The sequence below is a fragment of the Podarcis bocagei genome (assembly GCF_964188305.1).
Source record: "Podarcis bocagei genome assembly, chromosome: 7".
NCBI lineage: Eukaryota > Metazoa > Chordata > Lepidosauria > Squamata > Lacertidae > Podarcis > Podarcis bocagei.
The window spans coordinates 12,072,383-12,089,793 of NC_138132.1; the positions used below are offsets into that span (position 1 = coordinate 12,072,383).

A 17,411-nucleotide genomic window follows, 5' to 3' on the forward strand; every position below is an offset into this window, starting at 1 on the left:
CACCCAGAACCTAAATACTAATCTAAAGTATTTAAATATCAATACAGCAACATTTACAGTACATAGAATTTGAAAATATATGCCTAGTTGGATCAGGGATGGGCAATCTGTGGCTCTCCTGCGTTATTGGACTCCATCTCCCATCATCCCTGACCATTAAAGGCCAGCCCAGGTCGTTTTGCTGCTTGAGACAAAAGCCCTGGAGCTATCCCCCCTCCTCTGCCCACTCCTGATCTTCATCAGCGCTGGGCATCTACTGCCCAGTGCTCGGCACCTGCTCCTGCTCCTCCGCCGCAGCCCCCCATCTATCCCCACCTCTCCACAGCTTACACAGCAGACCACCTGCCAGCCAAGCAAACCACAGCTTTGCCAGGCTGCCTCCAGGCAGTGTAAGAGGAGACGCAACAGTGGGGAGGACACAGTCACAGTGGCAGAGGAACAGGAGGAGGAAGAGGTCACCCAGCAGCAGTTTGTGCCCTGTGGGCAACTGGAGGTGGCATGCAGTGGGTGCACAGTGGCAGTAGTGCCACCCTCTGGAGCCTCCGGCCCTGCTGGCCATTGGCCCTGCTGGCTAAGGCTGATGGAAAATGGAGTCTAATAACTTCTGGCAGATTCCCATCTCTGTCTTACTATATCTTGACCAATATAATGGAAAGACATTTCAGTGGCCAACACTGAAAAGCAGTTTACTTTTTGGTGAGCAATAGCTTGCATGTTTTTCCTAGTTACCTCCTGCAAGTAAAAACAATATTTTCTTTCTATTTTTAATGGAAGCGAAAAATTCAGAGGAGGAATATCCATTAGAGGACCAGGCCTCTAAAGGCCACTTATCCTCCCTTCCAGTGCTCACTGCAGGAGGTGGTCCCCCCATCATTCAGCCCGGACACTGAGGTCCAGCTCCGAGGGTCTTCTGACAGTTCCCTCCCACAAGAAGTGAAGCTACAGGGAACCAGGCAGAGGGCCTTCTCAGCAGTGGCACCCGCCCTGTGGAACGCCCTCCCATCAGATGTCAAGGAGATAAAGAACTACACAACTTCTAGAAGACATCTGAAGGCAGCCCGGTATTGGGAAGTTTTTAATGCTTGACATTTTATTATGTTTTTATCTTTTGCTGGAAGCTGCTCAGAGTGGTTGGGGAAACCTAGCCAGATGGGCAGGGTATCATCATCATCATCATCATCATCATCTCATTTTGCAATCTTACTGCCATCATGTTTTTCATTTAGTTCTGTTGAATTTTTTGATTCTCCTAAATAATTTGGCATCAACAACAAACTTGACTCCTTCCCCGCTTTCCCATACCCCTATTTATACATAACTGGATCCAAATAGCATGGCATGGCAGAAGGTGCAAAGATGAGAGCTAAAGGTTGCTTTTTTTCTAACATGGATCATGTGCACAAAATAAATAAAAAGAGGCATACTTTTGCTTTCCAACATACGCTACATCCTCTCCTTCCCACCACCTCCCAAGCTACACTGCAAAGGAGTAAGATATTGCACTACAGATGCTAGACCCTAGTTTGTGTGACTTTAGCACTACGAAAATCTATTCTATAGAACACTCTTTGGAAAGGCCCAATATGTTTGGGGAGACCCCAGCAGCTCAGATCAGAAAGTGAAACCTTGCAAGAGAAGGGCCTAGGCAACCACTCGCCCAGCTTCACGAAGTTGAGAAACGGGGAATAGAAATAACAAAACGAAACGAAACTTCCACAGATTGCTAAAACCACAAAGTCATCCATATCAGTTCCTGGCCCCCAAGATCCCCACAAATCAAATTACCTAATCCTGCCCTTAGTGAACGTGCTGCCAGTAGATGCAGCCAAGCAAGGCACGCACAACACTGAGAGGTACCTGGGAGGGGAAGGTGTGATTTGGATGCAACTGGGGAGAGTCAGAGGGTGGACTTCCCCGCTCTGGGTACTTTTGGTCCCGTGCTAGAACTGCACGTATCTTAGCTTGAAGTGGGGGAAATTTCTTTCTTAATAACAACCAGCCCCAGCTGAGGAACACAACTGTAACCATTTCGGGCATGGCTGGGCCTACATACTATGATAACTGAAAGTGATCAAAGTCAACTCTCCCTCCACCCCCACCATTCACAATGGAAAGCTTTAGTGAGCAGGTTTTACACTGCTTTTCTCGCTCCAGTCTGGCCTAAAAGCTGCCTCACCCAAAGCAATTTTAAAAAAGGAACGCCCTCCTTGCTTCCAGGGTCTCTTTTGCCCTCTCCTGGCCCTCTAGCTCCTACCTGGACCAGCCCTGTAGTGCAGGACAGGGATAGGGGGGTAGAGAGTTGCCTTCCTCTTAAGATGTCTTTTCTGTTTCCCACCCCCAAGACTGGAGCCTTATCACTGGCTGTTCTTGTCTGATTTGCATATGCTTAATGAGTCACACTCTAATAAGGAAGCCCTGTTGAGCTAGGCTAGACCTCAGCATGCGATGTGGGGGGCAGTTGACGGGTGGAGAGTCCAAGAAAAAGTGGGGCCACCCCCTGAGTTGGGTCCTCTCATTAAATGAATAACATCCAACGAATTGTAGCTGAAGTGCATGTGTAACAGTGGTAGCTGCACATTAAGTCCATCACAGGCAACCATTTTGCTAACTTCCGTGTGGCAAAAATTCTCCTGACAAGACGATATACAAACGGTTATACGTTTCCCAGGGTGCAATTTGGTCATCTGTATCGGTGCCCTGCATCATCCTGTCAAAGGCTGAGGAGAATTTTACCACGCTTATTTATTTTTAGTTATATTAGTCACCTCATAAAACACATCCTCTAGGCAACGTGTAGCACCGTATTCTGTACCTGATCAGAAATCTGGGGGGAGCAGCTGTGGGGATGGTAGAGGAGGGCAAGGATTCCACTTGCAGCCAGGCAGTGTGGCACAGAGAGTTCCTGACAACGGGCAAACTACTCTGAGGTGAGCTCTCTCTCACCTGGGTTAGTTTGATCACCTAACTCCACCAAAAAGGAGAATTTTTGCCATGCATGCGTTGGAAAACATGAAATCTCACTGGAAGCTGCCACTGCAGCTGCCATGCAACCTTGTGGGAGTGCCACCCCACAGTATTCTGCCACCCGAGGCTGTTGCTTCACTCTGCCTCATGAGTGGGCTGGCCTGAGCACTCATGTGTGTAGGGCTGGGGGCTCTGTGGCCCTCCAGATGTTGGCTGCTGAGTCGCACCAGCCACAGGCATCTGTCACATTCACACCATACGGTTTAAGCACTTTAAGCGGTCATGGCTTCCCCCTAAGAATTCTGGCAAAAGTAGTTTGTTAAGGGTACAGTGGTACCTCGCAAGACAAATGCCTTGCAAGACAAAAAACTCGCTAGACGAAAGGGTTTTTTGTTTTTTGAGCTGCTTCGCAAGACGATTTCCCCTATGGGCTTGCTTCGCAAGACGGAAACGTTTTGCAAGTTTGTTTCCTTTTTCTTAACACCGTTAATACAGTTGCGACTTGACTTCGAGGAGCAACTCATAGAACGCGGTGTGGTAGCCTTTTTTGAGGTTTTTAAAGACTTTGGTGATTTTTGAAGCTTTTCCAAAACTTTCCCGACACCGTGCTTCGCAAGACGAAAAAAATCGCAAGGCGACAAAACTCACGGAACGAATTAATTTCGTCTTGCGAGGCACCACTGTACTGAGAGTTGTTAGGAAACCCTCATTTCCCTCATGGAATGACAGTTCCCAGAATTCCCTGTGAGAAGGGGGTAGACTGTTAAACCACTCTGGAAATTGTAGCACTGCGAGGGGAATAACAGACAGACTCCTATTCCTCTCACAGAGATACCATTCCCAGAGTGGTTCAACAATCAATCCCTGTTCCCAGGGAAATCTGGAGACTGTAGCTCTGTGAGTACAATAGAGGTCTCCTAACAATTCTTAGCACTATGGTTCCCAGGGTTCTTTGGGGGAAGCCATGATTGTTTAAAGTGGTATGATACTCCTTTAAATGTACAGTGCGGATGGGGTCAAATACACACCAAGATTCCCCAAACTCTCCTTCCTGCTCTGCCTTCCAGCACCCTTCAATTAGCCACATGCTGAGAGAAATAAACAAAACATTCTGGGTAATAAGTGGGACATGCAATAAAATGTTGCAGAGCAAAATGCTCTTGGTTCAGGGTTCCAGCCAGTCATGCCATTTCCCCAGATACTTGATTTCATCCCCACTCCAGTGGACATTCAAAATTCTGTAACTACCAAGTGTGCTGTTCTGGGGTCTCCCCCCCAAAAAAACTAGTTTTGCAATGCACAAGATGCCTCCAAGCTGGCCAATACCTCCCTTATTGCTATTTTGGCTTCCTAGGGAATGGCACTCATGAGTTCACTATTAGTAGGTATGATAAGAATGTTATTGGTCGCTTCCAGGCAACCTTTTAAATGAGCATCTAGGCTGCTTTGTTTGCAGAAAGATTGGCCATGTTGGCTATTTAATAAGTACTCATCATGATTTGGTTGTGGGGAGATCAGATGACGTTTCATCAAGTGAGCGTTATCCCACATATTCCAGTGCATTTTCCTCATTTCTTCCATTTGGAGCAGGTCTGCTTGGGAGGGGTCAGTTTCTGAGAATCGTATGCGCACAGAACCAACTCCTTCTCCTTGGTTGGCCTACAATAACACTACCCCAATAGGCACATCAGAGGCATTGTTTTCAACCATGAAAACCCTCTTGAGCCTTCTCGGTCCACTGAAAGGATTTCCCACCTTTGAGGCAGTTGGTCAATGGCACAGTGAGGCAAGAGAAGGAGACAATGAACTTCCAGGAGTAATTTGTGAACCCCATGTGGCTGCTTGGTCAAACCACACTATGCCTGGGTCCATCTCAGTGGCGATGGGGATGCTGCGGTACCATAGACACAGTGTAGGGACAAGTGTGGTGGTAGCTTGCCAGCCTCTTTCTTGCAGGACACATCCTGAAAGATGTCATACTTGGCTGGGAGTTTGTCCTTGTTTGCTGTGAAAGGGGGCAAGGTGTTTTCAGGGGAAGAAAGTGCAGTGGCTGCAGCAAACACATCCTCTGTTTTCTTGTAGTATTGCTGATAGAAGTGAAAATGCCAGGGACCGCTGCCCCCACGAGATGCACAAGTTGTGCTGAGTGCACCAGGGCAGCCCCCAGCATAATGGGAAAGCATGGTGGGGTTGCCAGGTAATATGTCAGCTCTTCTTGGGGGTCCAGCAACTTCAGGAGTAGCAGGTGCAGTCACCCGCATGATTGTGCCAGGCACCATTGCTCTACTGTCAATGGCATCCATGAAGAGTGACTCACTGAGCTCCCATGAACCAATGCCCGGCTGATTGGCAATGTCCCAATCCAGGAAATTGCTAGAGGGTCCTGAGTCTATCATGACTCAAGTCAAGTAGGCACCCCTTTCCCCAAAGGGGTGTGCAAGACAGTAGGCAAGGTGATGGCTGATTTGAGTGGTGGTGGAGCTTCAGGGGCCTTCTGGGAAGATCCACACTCCTTCTTTGGTCCCAGCTCCCAGACCTCTACCAAAGTTAGGATTTTGAGTTTTCTAGTACCAGAGTCTTGACAACCACCTTGGCTGAACATACCATGGCACAGTGCCTCACCTTCCCACAACAGAGGCACACACACTTCTTTCACCTTCCTGTCTTCTCATCCTCCATCAACCGGGGACATGCTAATCCGATCTGCAATAGGTTCCTCCCCTGAAACTGACGATGTTCGCACACTACAATGGGAAATGTGTGCCGGAGCGTGGTACTGGAACTCCAGGCAACCTTCAGGTCTACCGCCTATTTTCAGGCACAGCTGAATGAGGGCTGATCAGATGCCAGGCCGAGCTGTTTGCCCCAATTCATCAAGGATCTCATCATTTAGCATCAACTGGTACTGCAGCATATACACCTTTTCATTTCAATTCCAGTCCTGGGCCTACAGTCTAAATGAACTGGTGTAATCACCCACTGATTCTCTCCCATGCCTCTGATTTTTAAAGCCAGCGTGTGGGTGTCTTCTTCTTGTAAGGGTGCTGGAAGGACTTGACCATGGTTACAATGAAGTTGTCCTAGTTGTTGCCATGCAATTATTGGTCACCAGTCTTGATGTGAGGTCTGGGCTTGTAGGGGTTCGACCAAACTGTCCTGGTCCTCACTGCAAGCAAATTGGCTGGTTCACACTGGCTTGATCTGACTAGGAGTGTCTGATGTCATGCGGTGAAACAGCCCTCTGCCAACCCTGCCCTGGATCCAGCTCTCCACTCCCTAGACTTCTGGCCTACTCAGGCACATCTCAGGGTCCCAATGTCACATTCCCCTTTTCACTAGCACGCTGCCCAAGGTCATCCATTTCCAACTCCCCGAGCTCCACCCATTCATCCTCAGAATCCAACCATTCCCCTCCATGATATCTCCATGGGATTCATGGCAATCAAGATCTAGAAGGGGGTGATGTAGATGTGAAGCAACATCAGAAGTTAAAGAAGGTTCAAAACGATACTGAGGAATATTCACAATTAGCTTGCCTCCTTTTAAAATGACAATGACAAGCAAAAATAAAACAGCTGAAGCTTTTTTTCCTGCTGTGTTGATGAAATGATGGGCAAAAGTTCACCTACTCCATTTCTGAGTGTCAAACTGCTGTTAGAGGCAGGAGTAGCTGCAGGAGGAACAGGTGGCAGCACTGTACACAGAATGATCAGTATAGGTGGAACTCATTGCTGCAAGCAACCTACAGTAAGGTGACTGATAGTGAGAATGATAAAAATCAGCAGTTTCTATAACCTCTGATCAAAGATAATGGGGAGGCAGTAGGTATGTATGAGTAAGAGGCAAGCAAGTTGGTTTTGAGAAAGAATAATAAGCTAAAGGGTTACGCCCCCCCTCCCCGCCCACAAGATGCACAAACATGACATCCAAACTCACCTTCTTTGAATGTTGTTAATTTTCAGATTAAATGCACCTTCCCATCAATGGGCTCGTTCATTCAATTTACAAATACAAGGAATTAAGATACCATTCTTAAACCCAAAAGGATTAGATTTTGTTGATCAAACCCTATGAGGAATTGGTATGTGCACACACACACACCAAACTCCTAGCAAGACTTCTGTGACAAACAGAAAATTTAAATGGCAACACGTTTTCTAATGTGGATAGGAAAACCCTTCTGTATTGAATTTCTGCCTGTCAGGGAGTTCCGGGATCAAATATTACAAAGGACTAACAAATACTAAAGATGCAGGAGCCCAGCAAGATGAAAATGTGGCAGCCCTAAAATATTTTGACAGTGGGTAAGAATTATGTCAGTTTCTCTGTTATTTATTTACAATTTACAATTACTTATTCAGCTTATGAATTACTTCCCATGAAATCATTTCAAAATAATTAACAATAAAAAACATAAACAATTAATAGAAATTCAAATCAGGTATATCTGCTATCTAAAAATCTTTGCTTAAAAGGCTTGTGAAAAAAGGAAGGCGCTGAAAAATTAGGTGCCAAAAAGACAAGAGAAATGACACTTGTGTGGCATGTACAAGAAAGTAGTTCTGCAGAGGTCTTTCTCACTGGGGAAGTACAGTCTGAGTGCATAATACCAATCCTGGCCCAACTGCACTGGCTGCCAATTAGTTTCCTGGCCCAATTCAAAGTGTTTGTTTGACAGATAAAGTCTCATGTGGCTCAGGACCCCAATACCTCAAGGACTGCCTCTCCCCATATGAACCAACCCATGAAATTGTCCTCTGAGGCCATTCATGGGAGGACCAGAGGGCAGCAACAGGAGAACGGGCCCTGTCAGTGGTGGCTCCCTGTTTGTCGAATGCTCTCCCTGGTGAGGCTCGCCTGGCACCATCAATACATTACATTACATTACTTTTTCCCCCAGGCCTTTGGCTTTTAATTTTTTGTAGCTTTGAGTGGGTGGCATAGGAGCCAACTCCTGAGGGTTGTGGGGGCATTGGCCCCCACAATAAAATATTTTAGGGGGACGGGCCTCCACAAAGTTGACGGACATTCCCATTCAAATGGTGTGTGCGGACTGCATCATGTTATCAATTTTGTGGGGCGGGGCTTACCTGGGCCCCCACAATATTTTATTCAAGTTGGCACCCCTGGTGGGTGGGGTGTTTTAATCTAGATTTTTTTAAAAAACAGATCTGCCGTTTAGATTTTTCTTTGTCTTTTTATGCCAGTTTTCATAGATGTGTTTGTTTATATACTGTAGGTTGCTTTGGCTTGCCTTGGTTAAAAAGCGACCAATATATTCAGTAAACAAGAAATATAAAAATAATATATGGATCGCAGGAAAAATGTGTTGTGATCTGCAAACAACAACAACAAAAACTCTGTCCTACTGCAAAGGCTTCGCTTACTGAATTTTTACTTTTCTTGCAAATTCTGAACAGGGCCTAGCACACCGCTGACACTCAGCCAAACTGAAACAGCAGCACTAAAAGTGGTAATGTGTGCACGTGCAAGATGCTTGGGGTGTTATGCATGGCTGTGTGCATCTATGTGCACAAAGTGAGTAACAGGTGTGTGTGAAAACATATTGTTTATGAACAGGATTGTTTGTATCTGAGATATATTTTTACACTATGGCTATCAGGTTACAACCCAGAGATTCTACCTTTTACTTTTTAACCACACAAAAGCAGTGAAAGCGTGTCCAGCTGCATCTCCTGTCCCAGTCAGTCCTCTGTTTGCCCTCCATCCTCCTTTCTCATTCTTTCAGCAGCAAGATGTGGGAAAGGTTAGGGTAGGAGGCCCAGAAGCAGCAACTTCTTCTGCTATGTGAGTATGGTTTAAAGCAGAAGTAAATTCTCTAGGTTACAATCTGGCAATTCTGTTCTTTACAGTCTTCTCAGACTTATCTGAAGGCAGCTAGTGTCTCCAATACCTGTAGCATCCATAGAATCCTAGAACTGTAACGTTGGAAGGGGCCACAAGGGTCATGTAATCCAACCCCCTGCAATGCAGGAATCCTTTTGCCCAATGTGGGGCTCCAACCTGTGACCCTGAAATTAAGAGTCTCATGCTCTACCAACTGAGCCATCCCACATTCAAAGATGCTTCAGCGCTGGTCGTCAACCGGTGGGGTTGGTACCCACAAGTGAGTTACTGCACCCTCACCTAAAGTTGGTGAGACCACAGGCACCAAAACTCTTTTGCTTACTGTCTTTTTTTAAAAGGAAAAGAAACACACAGAGAAACAGACAATTGGAGAAGATAAGGGGAGAGAGGCAGAGAGATGTTGCTTCCAAACAATCTATTTCTTGAGCAATCATCTTGATCTGTTTGCAAGGAGGTTAGACTATGCTGGCTTTTTATTGAGAATTTATTCTGATTTGTTTGCAGGAGACACTGATTCAAAGAGAGATTGGGTGGGGGGTGGGATCCTATTCAGTCCTTATTTAAAGATGAATTTACATACTTTACGTACTTTCCAAAACAATACACAAACCAAAACACAGGCATTCTTCAAAATTCAGTTCTCTGAGTTAGGTAAAATTGCACACAAACAGACATGTGTGCATATATTAGGGAAAATTCACACTAAAATGCTGGTGAGTTTTTGTGAGAACTTTTTCTTCTTCTTTAAGTTGCAAGCTCATGTGGAAATGTGGAGAATTGCATTTAAGACTGGAAAAATAAGAAACTCCGAGAAACCCGAATGGGTAGATTTTGTCATCCTTATTGTCAAGAGGATGTCATCATACGGTTTCCACTTTGCTTACCACAGAAAGTCTGCTTCTTTGGGGAAGCAGGTTTGCTGAGCAAGAACTCCAAATTGTGCAGCCTGAATGTGTCACTATGCGATGGAATCCCATCTGAAGATGTTGACACTAAGGAAGAGCCCAGAAATGGCGAAAAACAGAGGGAGAAGAAAAACGTACAAATGGCAGAAAATTGAAGAGTGGGTCTGAAGTTGCAAAGCAGCGTGAAAAAGCGTGTCCTGAATCTGAAAAGGCCCAAGACTGCTGCTTTAGGGAAGTAAGACGTTTTCAGGGGTCCTGCCCCTCTGCCTTTAACAGCAGCCAGACATACAAGAATTTCTTCAGAAATCTGTTGGGGAAAGTTTTATCTCCACATCCAGAAAAGCTTCACCAGCTGAATGTCTTAATCTCGAATTACTGCTATAGAGATACAGGAGCAGGGCCTATTTTTTTAAAGTGGCAATTTTACCAATTGTCACGTCACTCATGAAATAATTTCAGGAGTTTCCTCCTCACTATGGCTCTTAAATTTGCACAAGTTCTCTCTCAGGGGAACCTGGCAGCTACAGCTGGACCTGAGAGATGATGCTTCTCCAGCCTCTCCCCTCCTCCACCGCAGTCCTCCAAACTGCCGGCCACCCTTTGCTGGCTTTCACTTCTGCTTCCCTTTCACATTTTTAGATGTTTTAAAAACAGACTCCAATTTACTGAAACCCCAGCTAAAAACAGAAGCCCAGAAACCAGCCTCCGGGCAGCGCTCCTCCTACCCCTAGCAGCCGGTCCTCATTCTCCTGCCTTGGCTCTCTACAGCACCCTCTGCAGGAAAACACTGGGATGGAAACAGCTAAGGTAGCCAGATACAAAGGAAGGCAGAGCTCTGAGCCGTTTTAATCATTTTGCAGGAATGGGAATCTGTTTTTGCTCCTGCACAACAAGCTGCACCTGCAAAAATAGTACCGTGCAAGCAGCTATGACAGATACAGGGACAGTGTCTTCTTTTGCATGGGACAGCCTGCTGTCTCCTTGGATTTCAGGAAGCCTTGCAGGAATTTGGAAGCCTGAGGGGAACAGGGAGAGTAAACTGGTTTGTTTGCTTCAATCTACAGTTATGTAGCAATGGTGGGGAAGCAGTGACTCTAGAGATGTCGTTGGACTCAAGCTCTTGTCAACCCCAGCCAGCTCGTTCAATGGACAGGGTTAAAGGGAACTGTGGCCCAGCAACATCACAAGGGCCACAGGTTCTTCATCAGTACGCTGCAGGATAGAAATAAGTTTGGGACTACCCTCGCAGCCAGCTCGGTTTGCATAGTGACCAGAGCCTGTGCTTTTAACAGTACCTCGCTCTGCAGAAATCAGCAAGTGAAACTTTTCGCAGCAAGGAGATAAGCATCACTTGCTAATGGCTGTACATCAAGTTGTTGCTGAAGGCACAGCTACTGTGGTTGCTTGCAAAGTTGGAAATCTTGGCCTGTGCTCTTAGTCAGGTTGCCACCTTTTTCCCAGCAGGGCTCCTGTGACTTTAACAGCAGAAATTAGGTGTGGCGCTTCCCACCATCCCACCCCCAAGCCCACATCTCTATGCAGGGACAAAAACATTCCAGCTGGCTTTCTGCCTGGCAGGGAGCTCTTGGGCACAGGAGCCCCACTAGAGAAAAGCTAGAATGCTCCCCTCTGTTTCAAATACTTTTCATCCGTAAGTCCCAGTGTGCTTTTGCCGCTTATCCCCAACTCCATGCTCCAGCCCTGACCTCAGGCCTACTGGAGTTTCTTTCCCCTAACCCTATCCTCTCCCTTCACCTTTGCACTGAGCTGCAGAGAAGACAGGGCTGGCAATAGACAATAGTTTTCAAAAAGTGCTGAAAGTGGGGTGTGACAGGGGCAGTTTTGTTTGTGGCCCATGCACTCAGTTTGGCACCAGTATATCCTCTGGCACTTACCTGCCGCCCACAGCCCTGAGTTCACCATGGCAACGATGCTTCTGGTGCAGGAGAGAGAGCATTGGAGAGCCCTGCCTGCCGCTGACAGCCGGTACCTCTTCCAGAGAGGGGAAGAGCGGATGGCGGGACAAGGAAGGGCCTCTGAGCTTGGGGCAGAGCCGGGGGAGTCCCCTGGTGCTTCAGAAGCAAGAACAGTGAATGTGGCAGGAAGCAGCTGGGAGGAAGAAGCCATAGCGGTATGTTGGGGGGTGGGAGCAAAGAACACTGCAAGGACTGGCACACAACAAACACATGTGCGTGGGCATGTGTGTTACCTGCCAATTACCCTTGTTGCCCACAGGTGCTGCCCTCCCCTTTGTGCTTGCCATACCAGGGCTCTGATGCATACACTCCTGGACACCCAACAGAGATGTGGTGTGAAGGGTTATGCAAAATGCACTCACCACGCCACCACATTCTCTCACACATGCTGTACTACATACCTGGGCATGAGCACAGACAATTTTTCTCTTGAATCTGGAATAATGCCCAGCCCCAAACCCTAATGTGGGTGGGACCATTTATAATCCTTTTGGCATGCTAGCTGAAAGATTAAAACAGCAACACAGTTCCTCTCCCCAAAACACACACACAAACTAGATCCTGCAACTCCAGTCCTACATCCCACCTCAAATACTGCTTATAGCCAATAGCTTGTCAAGAGCCTTAGGACCTCCCTTGGATGTACAACACATTTCCCATCGACCTCCAGCTTGCCACTGCCCCTGACACCTCTCAGTGGACTTTAGTTCTCTTGGGTCAAGGACTTGTTCATCCAGACAATCCTTAAAACCTGGCTCCCAGGCCTACTAGGTACTCCTTCTGCAGCTGCTGTCACAATCCCTATCTATTGGTTGGCATGTCCTTAGCAGCGGAAGCATGTGTGCTAATGTGGGACTGGGGAAAAAGGAAACTGAACCCCTTTGGTGGTGGCTGGAGAAGTGCTGTCCAGGGCTGTGTACACACAATCCTGTTTGCACTGCATCCTGTGTGCCCTCACCACTGCTTTGGGAAGCAGCGTTCGCACCAGGTTGGTCACAATCCATAGATATTCTGTATCTGCCTTGTCATTTCTTAGGAAAAACTACATTCTTATGCATTCCCCCAACCAGAACCAGCTTCGATCTGATTTTAGGGGGGGGGGCAAGCAGCCTAACTGTGTTTTAAGCCAGTAATGTGTACACGGCCCTAGGCAAGTGCCTCGGGTCCCCAGGTGGTATAGCAGGACTCAGACTGTCTGGATGATAAGACAGAGAAACAGCCCTGAAACGGTAAATGCAATCTCTGAGGGTCTGGACCTAGCAATCCTAATCCCATCCTACCTCTTACAGGAAATCTCATAATGATGGTCTTCTTAACTGAATATCCTGACAGCTCATTGCGGACAACTCAATGTAGCGCTTATTATGTTAAGATGGTGAGGCATCTACTCAACCAGGTTTAGTTATCCCTGAAGGGACAAGAACCACCTTTCTGTCTTCACAATTGGGGTGACTCCAGACTGATGAACCCTGGAAACCCGCCCCAAACATCAGAAATGTGGGGCCTGGCTGTGGTTAACTGGTGATGAGAGAAAACCACTCTGTTTATACTCAGAGGCAGTCTTCTTATTGCATCATATGCTCTAGGGCTGACCTCTGGCATTCGAAACAGATTCTGGGGCTCAGGGTTTATCCACACTTACCTTTCCTCTGCTCTTTCCAGACACGGTCCACACTTTAAAGCTCTGAGTCCGAGCGCCCCTTTTTTTGTCCCAGAGCTTTCCCTGCAAAAGCCCGCTCTTTAGCATTCAATCAGACACAGTGCTTGAAAGCATGGACCTATGCCTGGAATGAGTGGGGCAAAAGGTAAATGTGGATAAGCTCTAAGCCCCATAAAAGCCAAGTAAGTAAGACAACAGATAGCTGCTGCTCGATGCTAGCAGTTGGTTCTGCATTTTCGCCAACTCACCACTGGGGGGAAGCAGCATGCCACCAGTTCTCACACTCACCTGTGGCGATGTGGCCTGTTCCAGTCTGAGAGACAGCACGGTCCCACCCAACGGCTCTCCCTTGCACATGATGACCATCACATTCGCTCTCGGCAATGTGACACATGCACAAACACACACACACACACACACACACACAAAAGCATCAGTGCACCCACCAAACACTACTACTCACAGTCTCACACATTTGGACAGCCAGGAGTACCCTGAGTTTTGCTTTTTTCAGAGGGGTAGCTGTGCGAGTCTCTTGCAGCAAAAGCAATGAAGAGTCTTGCGGCTCCTTAAAGACTAGTACATTTATTATGACCGAGCCCACAGCCCACTTCATCAGATGTATGAAATAATTATCTGGAGCTGCAGGTAAAGATATACATGGCTTGGGATGGGGTGGGGGTGGGGGAGTTGTTAAAAGTGAGAAGGAAGGAAAGAAAAAACAGAGAAATACAGACAGTGATAATTATGGATTTATCATTGGTTAGAGGTTTTCGTAATGCAAGTAGTCTGACCTGAGATCATTTATTTACTATATGCAAGATAAGAACGTAAGAAGAGCCTGCTGGATCAGGCCAATGACCCCTCTAGTCCAGTATCCTGTTCTCACAGTGGTCAACCAGATGCGATCAGATGCTTCTGGGACGATTGCAAGCAGGACCTGAGCACAAGAGAGCACTCTCGCTTCCAGCAACTGGTATTCAGAAGCATTACTGCCACTGACAATGGAGAAAGAGCGCAGGCATCATGGCTAGTAGCCATTGATAGTTTTATTCTCCATGAACCCCTTATATGCAATGTCTACGTGGGAGCAAGCCATTTGTATTCACAGCTCAGATCAGCAGCTAGTTCTGCCAGAGAGCCACTCTGGAGTGAGGGCTGAAGCGCAAAGGCCCCAATTCATGCTCACCAGCTGCCAAGTCTCATTGCCACATGTTCTGCTTATCCACATCCCACTTTTGCCTTCAGGATTGGCAACTGAGAGGCCAGACTTTGCCCAGGGGCAAAGCCCCTAAAATACATGAGAAAGCAATTGTGCGCACACATATCCAGGAACACTGTGACACATGGCCACCCAGACACACCTACAATCTATGCCCCTAACAAACCCATGAATAACAATTTCCCAAGACAGAAAATTGCTTACATCCCATCTTGTACACCTTTGCTCTAACCCATTTCAAGTAAAACTTGTGCCGTCCAGAAAATCACACACATGCCTCTACTAATTTAGGCTTAGACTAATTGGGTGTATGGGAGTTAAAAGCACATATCCACAGCTGCTTATGTAAGTTTAGAGAGCCCAGGGGCTGGAATAAGAGGGTTATGAGCCCCAGAGTAACAGAAACTTCACACACACCACACATAGTACCAGAACTAACAGAACAGCCTTCTCCAACCTAGTGCCCTCCAGATGTTTTAGACTCCAGCCTGGTGTCTTCACTTTAAAAGTCTCAACATTGCAAAGAAGCGAAAGAACTCTGTTTGAGTCCTTGGAGAGACACCATCAGTCAAAGTAGGCAATAACTGGACTAGAAGAACTCTTTATATAAGGACAGCTCTATATACACGTTCACTTAAAAGGGCCCAGCAGCTTGTGAACAAAAGCAGGAAAGCATGGATTAAAACAAGTTATTCGTTAAGAGGCCTTAAGCCAGTGATCCAATGTCAGTCCCTGTAAAATGGGAACAGTATGTATGTAAAATACATACAACAGTATGTATGTAAAATGGGAACAGTGCCCTGCCTCACAGAGTCATTGCAAACAACAACGAAAAACTGCGAAAACAGTTTTGCAACTTTGAAAGTACTGTACAGCTCTTGCCCTGCAAAATAGGAACACTGCAGTTGTGATTTTGAGAGAGGGGATCTATCACTAAAACTAAACTAAACTTCAGCAGCCCAATCCTAAACATGCTTACTTGGAATTATGTCCGATTGAATTTAATGGGAGTTATTGCTTGGTTAGGAGGCTTGGGACTGCAGTCTAAGCAACCAAGGCTGTTTGACTCTACTGTGACAAAAGAACAATGGACCGGTGTTTAATTCTTGGAGTAGGAGTTCCCGAATTAGACTGGCAGCAAAAAGTCCTCATGCTCCATTCTCACTGCATCCTTCACTGTGAGTTAGGTCAGCAGCAGTTGCTAGACAGTGGGATGCCGATGCATTGATGCAGGGTACAAGAAGAAGGCTGAAGTTTGCCCTCAAACTAGGGTATCAAAGTTGTGAGATGTGAACCAGTTTGGGAATGTGATCGCAGGCAGGCTTTCCTTTGACCTAAGGTTCAGCTCAGAGGGCCTCTGAACATGTACAGAGCAACCTCACCACATCTCTGGGATTAGATCCTCAGACTTTCAGGTCAGAAGAGATGCCCGCTCCCAGGCCACCTTGAGTATTAGGACCTCTTTCTGCTGGAGTGGAGAGCTACAGGTTGCGACTGCGACACACCAGCCGAGCTGTTCAGGGGGGCAAAGAGATTCATTAAGGAGCCAGTCATGCTCCCTACCCCCCCCCCCAGCTCACAACCCATGCCGTCTATGAGGAACCTGTGGCTGGAATAGCAATAGGCCTGTGGGTCAGCATTGAGGGGCAAGAGCAGAGTCGCCCTGCCCGGTCCCTGTCTCCCTGTCCCCGCGGCTGGCTGAGGCGGGCGGTAATGAGAGGAGACGGCCGGTGTCGCGGGCGCTCCCCCGGGGCTGTGGTTATTGTATGTGACGCGCCGGCTCCATCGCGCTGCTCATATTTCTCCCCCGATCAATACTTTTGACTCCCTACAAGACAATAATCGCTTGTCCGCGGCCGCCAGTCGATCAAATACATTATTAGAGTGCGCTCCCGGGGGAGCAGGGCGGGGGAGGGGAGCAGCAGGCGGGGGGAAAGTACAGGGAATGGGGCAGGTTTTGGGGGGGTGAGGTGGCAGAAGGCACAACAAGTTATGGGGTGGAGTGCAGGGAGAGAAGGAGGGGGTCTGTGGCTCACTATCTCTCCCCTTGCCTGTATAGGCAGCTGGCAATTTCCACACCAATATTTGCAGGTGCACTCCGCTAAAGAAGCCTGGGTCCATGGCACAGGGGTACTCAAACCTCTGCTGTAGATTGTTATCTATATTATTTTGCTGGTTGTGTCGAAACTTCTAGCTTTCCTGAGATTTTCCCCCAGGCGTTTCGCCTGAGGAGAAACCCCGGAATTTCCAAGCTCCAAATTTCACTTGGAGTGAAATGTGGTGGCAAAAGATCACCGTGAAACGTTGTTCGTCTCATCAGTGCCCTTCTGAGTTCCCTTGGGTGTTTCGCCTCTGGAGGAACACAACGCATGTTTGCCTCGAATTTTGCTTCAGGTGAAATTTCAGTGGCAACCCTAGCCCTAGGTCTAGGCCTGAGGCCTTCTTGGCTGCTCTGTCCAACAGAGAGGTCTTTCCCCTCCTTAAGCGCCTTCTCTTGGGACACAGCTTCATGTTTCTTAGACCAGAGGGTGTTGACAAGAGGACATTAACGCAAGCGAGCGGCCCTGCTTGTCCCCAGTCTGTTCACAGTATCCGCATTAACATCTTTGCTCAATTGGCAGGTTTGTTTTTTGACAGACCACAAGGCAGGGGCAAAGAAATTGCCTGTGAGCATGTGCAGAGTGTGTGTCTTACAAGGCCAAGTATACACAAACCATGGCTTCACGTTGAAGATAAAGGCAAAGAAGGGGTAAACGATATTGTTGGACTCCCATCAGCCCCAGCCAACACGGCCCAGTCAGGAATGATGGAAGTTG

The 17,411-nt window shown here is 47.3% G+C and overlaps 1 protein-coding gene across 12 annotated transcripts in view; it reads right to left on the reverse strand.

Annotated features, from left to right (window-relative positions):
- Positions 1–17,411, reverse strand: part of POU2F2 (POU class 2 homeobox 2) — a 104,855-nt gene that overhangs the window by 25,516 nt on the left and 61,928 nt on the right. Inside the window, exon 1 of one of the 12 annotated variants that reach the window (XM_081200302.1) lies at positions 11,633–11,729. The exons of 10 other annotated variants lie outside the window; for them this stretch is intronic. In XM_081200302.1, coding sequence (XP_081056428.1) covers positions 11,633–11,660 — 28 coding nt within the window. In that variant the 5' untranslated portion in view covers positions 11,661–11,729. Of the gene's footprint in view, positions 1–3,992; positions 4,117–11,632; positions 11,730–17,411 lie in introns of those variants that run through there. One more of the 12 variants, XM_081200303.1, reaches the window with a different exon arrangement.